General features: G+C 50.6%; 1 protein-coding gene across 1 annotated transcript in view; it reads left to right on the forward strand.

Moving 5' to 3' along the window:
- The first annotated feature begins 1,096 nt into the window (after nucleotides 1–1,096).
- TGME49_260680 (small subunit DNA primase, putative) overlaps nucleotides 1,097–7,385 on the forward strand; it is an 8,003-nt gene continuing 1,714 nt past the window's right edge. Inside the window, exons 1-10 of the mRNA XM_002365200.1 lie at nucleotides 1,097–1,248; nucleotides 1,865–2,037; nucleotides 2,446–2,589; nucleotides 3,244–3,326; nucleotides 3,905–4,013; nucleotides 4,362–4,436; nucleotides 5,178–5,242; nucleotides 6,031–6,492; nucleotides 6,836–6,888; nucleotides 7,252–7,344. Coding sequence (XP_002365241.1) covers nucleotides 1,176–1,248; nucleotides 1,865–2,037; nucleotides 2,446–2,589; nucleotides 3,244–3,326; nucleotides 3,905–4,013; nucleotides 4,362–4,436; nucleotides 5,178–5,242; nucleotides 6,031–6,492; nucleotides 6,836–6,888; nucleotides 7,252–7,344 — 1,330 coding nt within the window. The 5' untranslated portion in view covers nucleotides 1,097–1,175. The remainder of the gene's footprint in view (nucleotides 1,249–1,864; nucleotides 2,038–2,445; nucleotides 2,590–3,243; nucleotides 3,327–3,904; nucleotides 4,014–4,361; nucleotides 4,437–5,177; nucleotides 5,243–6,030; nucleotides 6,493–6,835; nucleotides 6,889–7,251; nucleotides 7,345–7,385) is intronic.

Here is a 7,385-nt window from a genome sequence, read left to right on the forward strand (position 1 = left end):
TGAGAGAGATACTTTCCTGGATTTCCTTTCCAACACAGGCCCTGTCTGTGATGTGGGTTCAACTTACATAGCAATATGAAACCACGTATTACTCATGTATGTATGTATGTATATATATATATATATAACACTTGTAGCATCACGCACGATGATGAATTTGTTCTTTGTACATCTTGGACTTTTTATACTTATATAAGTATAGAGGTAAAGAAATATGCATATGCGGATGTATAAAAATGACATTGTGTACTTTCTAATCGATTGCATTTGGGAAGACTGAGGCTTGTGTCGTTCGTTGCGTCGGACAGAGCAGGGTGTTTTTCAGTCCCCCCCCTGGGGGGTCTTGTCGCGCCCGCGCATGCGCACAGCTGAAAAGATGCCTGCCGTCTCCCTGCGAGTTCCTTCTCCTTTGTGACGACCGTTTTCGAGAGAAGAAATCATTTGAAGCGAGACAAAGTTTCGGCGAAGTTTTTTTCCTGCGACTTTCCCGTCAGCGTGCTTGTCCGAATCCGGGTGTACCTACACCGCACACCTGCCTCCTTTTCTCTGTGGCGGAAAATCGAGGGGGGCGAGAGATGCTCTTTTCTCCGTTGTTTTCTCGAGTTTTCGCTGAACCCGCTTTCTGTTCTGTTTGTCTTCAATTTCCCTTCAAAACTCACGTATTTCCACCAACGGTTTCGTCGTTCTCTCGCGTTTTCCCCCGAAGACCCGCCTGCACACGGTCCGCGGTGTCCTGCAGAGACTCACCATGTCTGCGCGGCGGTAAACGCCACACTGGTATTTCTCTCTGCAGCACTGGCGTCTGCGGTAGAGAGTTTTTTTGAGAGGAAGACCGCGTTCTGTTCTCCTTTTCGTCTTTGGAGACATCCCCGGAGACACTCGAGCCTGCTAGGCACTCCGCAGCCTTCCCTGACAACGGCGTCCGCGCTTTTCGCGCGGTGGCCGAGGCTTTTAAATGCGTTGACATTTCGAAGAGCCCCCTCCCCACTCTGTTGACGGAGAAAAACATCATTTTGAGTCTTCGCTCTGGGTTCCTCGCCTCCTTCCCGTTCTCTGAAGGTCGTTTTCTCTGTCGGGAGGAGAGACGCTTTAGCCGGCCGAGAGGAAACACTCGGTTTTCTTTCGTTTCTCTCCTTCTGCTTCTGTCGAAACCAACAAAGACAGCGAAGCGAGACATGGTGCAGCAAGCAGACGCTCCTCTCCCTCATGACGCCTCTGTGGCGGATAAGGATCTTCTCTTCTACTACGGTGAGCTTGCATGCGAAGACATACCCGGAGGAGTTTCTCAGAGTGTCGATGACTTTTTTCTGTTTGTTCAGGAGGTTCGCTCCGCATCTTCTCTCGTCTTGTTAGGAAATCCTTCATAAGCGGTGATGTTTTCCTCTCTCGATCGCTGGTCTCTTTCCTCCCTCCAGCTGTGGGCAGCTGTGGGTCTCTGTTGCTGCTGCGCAGTGGTCCTGCGTCTCTCTTTCCCCCTGTCTCCTCCTTCGTCTCTCTCGACGTGCAGTCCTCTCTTGGTTCCGATCCATCATCGTTTTTTTCGTCTCCTTCACTCTTTCCAGTTCGCGTCCCCCATGTCCGCCTTTTTTCTCGTTCACTTCGGCTTGTGCCTCTCCTTCCCCGATCAGCCTCGCCTTTCGTTCTGCTTTCCACTGGGTGTACAGCACTCGCTGCGTCTCTCTTTCGGTGGAATCCTCGATCTGCCTGACGCGCCGTCTTGTCGGAGAACGCCTTGTGCTTTTCGCTGAAACATCCGTCCCCCTCCCTTTTATCTCTCTTGTCTGCTGCTCGTTCGTCGGTCTCCCTAAACCCACTCACCTTCGCGCGTTCACGCGGGCTCCTGCGGGTGTATGTACACTTGCAGACAAACTGTTCCCGTTCGGAGAGTTGTCCAAATGGCTGACCTACAAGAATTCTCCGCACCTTCCAGAGAGCGAGGCGAACGATCCACTCTTCTTCGCAAAGCGAGAAGTCTGCTTCACTTGCCGGAAACCGGGCGGACTCGACAATGCAGACGAATTCTTCCTTAGATGGCAGGTTCGCGGTGTACATACACCCCAGCGCGGCGGGGTCCCTCAACACAGGATACTTGACTCGCAGCTGCCTCCTTGGTCGTTTTTCTCTGCATGTCTGACACGACCCTCAGACGGACGGAAGCAACGGCGAACGACAGAGTTTTCTGGTGTGAATGTCGGGACTGCGTGCTCGCCTTGTTTACGCTGTTGTAACGCTTAGCGTGGATGAATCTCTTCACTCGATGTCTCTGCGGCTTTGGCAGCACTGCTGGATCTGTCGTTTCCCTGCACTTGCTCGAGCAAAAAGTCCCGTATAGTAGAGAGCCTCTTCTTCCAGAGAGCGTTCAGGGAGAACCTGATGGTCACTTTCAGCCTGTCCCCTCACTCGAGTGTCGTCGGCAACCGGTCCGCTCTGTTTTGTGATCTCCAGTCTTTCAGAACTGTCGAGGAAATGAAGGAGAAGCTGAAGGACATGTCTTCCCTCGTTTGCTTCAAATTCGATTTCGGCGCTGTCTACTCGGTCCCGGTTTCCGAAAAAGATTCCTCCCACTCTGCCTTCAGACCCGAGCAAAAGGTGAACTCTCTGTTCGTCTTTTTTCTCCGTGTTCTTTCTCTTCGGTCGCCTTCTCTCTTTGTTCGCTCCTTCCTGTTTCATCCCTTTTTCTCTTCCATTCCTTCTCTTCTTCCTCTCTCGTTTTCGCGTTTCTTTGTTTCGTGTTCCCTCTCCCTCAGTGGAGGCTCTGAGTGAAGTCCCGCTCTCGACGGCGCCGCCTCGTTCGCCGTCGATGTCTCGATTCGTTCCTTCTCTCCTTTGCTGCGTAGCACCGGAGCGGTCTTCTTCTCTTGCGCAGAAGGTAGAGGGTGACCTCTCGCCCTCTGCTGGATTTTCCGCATTTTGCCTTTCCAGATTTTCTGTGCGAATTCCTGGCCTTAGGCACACCGAACGGGTGTCGCAGCTGCGTGTGAACTTGGCTCCGTTTGCCCCTCTTTTTCTTCTGCTTCTTCTTTTTCTTCTTCTTCTTTTGCTTCTTCTCTTTCTTCTTTTTCTCTCTCTCCTCTGGCGCTCGGTTCCGTTGACTGCGACAAAGACGAAGCTCGCGCTCAGCTGACAAACACAGAGGTTGAGAACAGTCAACGGTGTGCGAGTGCGCGCAGATCGAATCCGATTCTGCAACTGTGTGTTGATGCATGCATGCATGCGTCGGTGTGCGAGAAAACGTCTCCACAGGAGCTGGTCTTTGACATCGACATGAACGACTACGACGACATTCGTACCTGCTGCACAGACAAACGCGTCTGTCAAAAATGCTGGTCAGATCTCCACGAAGCGTCGGGCGGGCACTCAGAGTCAACGCATGTTGCGCTCTCTTCGCCTCCTTTCTGTGCAAATATCGATACCTACATAGACATTTTGTCATCCATATCTATCTCTGCTTCCATCTACACGCATATATGTATATAAATGTATATATATGTATATATATGTATGTATGTATAGAAAGGATTGTACATGGTCTGGGCTGCGGTAGTATGTCCATGTATAATGCATATATATATATATATATATATATATATATACATATATATGTATATATATGGCAGACGGGCACTAGTCACGTGCATTTTGCTGAATGAGAAAATGTGGGAAACCACGGTTTTCCTCGGGGAAGTCGTTTCAATTTTTCATTTGTTTCTCAATTTTGTTTCCTCTCTTTCCCGGGGTCCTCCTTGCGTATGCGTTGAAGGTGCATCTCTCCGTAGACAGCTCTCGGCTCCTGTCTCTTGTTTTATTGTTTGCGTCTTCAGGTTCTCTTCTTTTTCCCTTCCTTTGGCGTTTTTCTACTTCCTCCCTTGTATTTTCTATTTTGGATTTTTTTCTTGTTTTGCAGGACGTTTTTGGAGGTGGCGATGTCGCTCTTGGACGCGGCTTTGAGAGAAGATTTCGGCTTCGAGAACATTCTCTGGGTCTTCTCCGGACGGCGAGGCGTGCACTGCTGGGTACGCCTCTTGCGAGCCGATCGAGTCAACTTCGCTTCCCGCGGCAGCAGCTCACGACAGAGGCGCACAGAGAGAGTCGCTCCGGACTGGGTTCCGCGCTTACAGGTTTCGTTTTCAGTGGGGGATCTAGGCTGCGTCGATGTCGAATCGCGAACCGAAAAAAACAGTTGTTCCAGGATTTTTCAAGCGGACGACGCGGCGGCTTGGCTTCTGTCGGCGGTCGTCTGCGAGTGTCGGCGAGTCTCGCAGAGACGGAGATTCTTTCGACGCATGCAGCCACACAAGCGCCGACCTCCCAGTAGTCTGCATCCGCAGTTTCGCACCTCGTTGTATTCTCTCTCTTTTCAGGTGTGTGACTCTTCGGCTCGGCTGCTCCCCAGCGATGGCAGAGCTCAGCTGTGCGAGTATCTGAATATCTGCACCGTAAGCCCACAACGAAAAGCAGAGGCTGAAAGAGGAAAAGAAGGAGAGAAGCGAGGCAGTCGGAGAAGAGAGCGAAACACGGAGCAGCACCCGGCCGGGGAAAAGACGACGAAGGGGAAAGAAGGCGAGACGAAAGGAAAGCAAGAAGGAGAAACGACAGAAAAGTGGACAAGCCATGCGACAAAACAAAGAGAGACGAAAAAACTGAACGCCGAGACGAAGGTTGCGCGAATGACAGAAGAAAACCGACAAGTCGAGAAAGAGGAATACTGTACGCTTGTCTCTTGCGCGTCTCCCGGACGCACCGCCTTTCACCCTTCCCCTCGTTCTTCTCACTGAAGCCAGTCGTCTTCTCTCGCCAAACTGTCGCGCGCTGTGTGTTCTCTCTACGTGACGACTGCTTCGCCTCCACACGAGACGCGGCAGCTGTTTTCCATGTATATCTCGAGCCTGGGAGGAAGATCTCCGACGAAAGATTTCTGATATCCGTAGGTGTATCTTGAGTGTCTTTCTGTCTGTTGCGCCGCCTTCTTCGGCGCGCTCTCCACGATCTGTGTACTGGTTTCATCTCGTCTTTCCCCCTCTTTCTCGCGTCCTTCGTCTCCGGTTCTGCGCTCTTCGTTGCCGGAGGTATGCACCCTGTCTCCGCTGACTCTGGCAGGCTTCTGCGTCCTTCTTCCCCTCGAGTCTCCCTTCGTTCGCGGTCCCCGATCGTCTTTGTCTCTATGCTCTCTCTTTCAGGGTACAGACCAACAAGTGAAAAAGGTGACTCTCCGAGGCGGACGCGTCCAGCCTCCTTCTGTCGAGTACGTCCACTCTCTCTCCTTTTTCCCCGCCCAATCATATATATATATATATATATATATCATAAGTCCATCTAAAATATTGATGCATATATATATATATATATATACAAATGCTTCTACGCATTTATATATATATATATATATATGTATATTTGTATATATATATATATATATATACATGTATGTATATGCATATATATGTTGCAGGACGATACTGTCTGTATACGTATGAGTCTCGATACACGCCTGCATTGGGTTGTCGTCGCGAGTCTTTTGTTCTTGGTTTTCCTCTTTGCCTGCGGCCTCTCCGCGAGACGTTGCCGACTCTGCCCGTGGTTGCCTGCGAAAGTTGTCGCCACAGAACATGGCATGCTTTTCTGTGGAGTTGTCTTCTCGTTCCTAACGCGCTGCTAGTCTACCTGGCACCACTGGGTTCTCCTCTGTAATCCCTCTGCTAATATATATATATATATATATGTATAATATATACATATATATACGTATATGTGCATAGATATGCATATATATACGTATATATACACATGTATATACTTATTTGTGCATATGTATGGAATGCGTGCACCGTTTTATGAGATTGTATACATGTTTTCTACTTGTCGAGGTGCTCGTCATCATGCATACTTACACATAATTATATACGTATACATGCATATATATATATATATATGTATATGTATATATATATTAACTTCAGATACGGATGCCGTTTGTGTTTCGTGTTTTCTGTCGCTGGGATTGTTGGGGTTTTGTTTTTTTTCTTTTTTCAGTCGAGCGTTTTGCTTGGCATATCGTCAATTCCAGCGTCTGCTGGAGGAGCAAGATTTCTTCGCAAGCAACGCTCGCGCTCTGCCGGTTTCCGGGGACTTTCCGGACAGCGCGGCGCCTCAGTTCCACTACCAGAAGCTGCTGAACTACCTTCCGGATTTGAGCGACTCTTCCTCGTCTCATTCGCGACCGTGGAAGGGCAACGCGAAGAACGAAAGACGCGACGGCCGCGGAGGGGGAGTCTTCGCTGCTGCGAAACCGCACATGTCTGCCTGGGTGGAGAAGCGACTCCGCGAGAAGAGCGGCTTTTCCTCAGAGGAGCTTTTCAACGAGCTGTGCGCCGTCTCAGGCTGTCCGCGTCCGAGAGACTTCTCCGGACGAGTGGAAGACGTAAAGCAGATTCCCTCGTTCGTCAAAGAAATCGTCCTTGCGTACTCCTACCCCAGGCTCGACATCAATGTCAGGTGAGCTCGAGGCGAGGCGAAGCAGCAGGCGGAGACAGGAAGCACAGGGTGCAAGAGAGAGACAGAAAGAGAGTGGAGAAGGGAGAAGGAGACTGAAGCGGTAGACAGAGAAACCAAGGAAGGGGAGAGAGGAGAACGAGGGAGAAGTCAGGCGCGGCCTGGCGAGGAAAGGAAAGGGGAGGAAGCGAGAGATGAAGAGTTTGAAACAGAGAGAAAAACAGAGAGGAAGAGAGAAGGATGAACACAACAGGTAAACGTGGACGACTCCGAGGTTTCACGGATTGGAAAGGAAGCGAAAGAACCTTTCTCACATCTTTTCTCTCGATCTGTCTCGTTCTTTCAGCAAGGACATCGGGCATCTCCTCAAGTCGCCGTTCTGTATCCACCACGGCACAGGCAAGTTTCGTTTTCATTTGATTGACTTGCTTGTTTCCCCAACCGTTTCTGACTTGTCCTCTGATGTCGTGTTTCCGTCTTGCTCGCTTGTGAAGTCCGTGCCTTCTCCTGCCTTCGCAGTTTCTTTGCACCTGCTGCCTTCTCCCTTGTTCTGTCTCTCTCTCTCTGTCTCTCTCTCTGTGTCTGTGTCTCTGTCTCTCTCTCTCTGTCTCTCTCTCTGTCTCTCTCTCTCTCTGTGTCTGTGTCTCTTTCTCTGTCTGTGTCGACGCCGTCTCGCCTTCTTCCTCTTTCTCCGTTTCCGTGCGACTTTGTCTCTCGGGTGCCTCATTGGTTCGCTTCTTGGCTGGCTTGCCTCGGTTTCAGGCCGCGTCTGCGTTCCCCTCGAGGTCGCACCCGAGAGGACGCGCGGCGCTTCGGCGAGTTCGCGCTTCGATCCGGCGCGAGTCCCCACTCTCAGTGAGTTTCGCCGGGGAGGTTCTGAGGTCGCAGAGCGATAG

Source organism: Toxoplasma gondii, chromosome VIIb (genome assembly GCF_000006565.2).
Source record: "Toxoplasma gondii ME49 chromosome VIIb, whole genome shotgun sequence".
NCBI classification, from domain to species: Eukaryota; Apicomplexa; class Conoidasida; order Eucoccidiorida; family Sarcocystidae; genus Toxoplasma; species Toxoplasma gondii.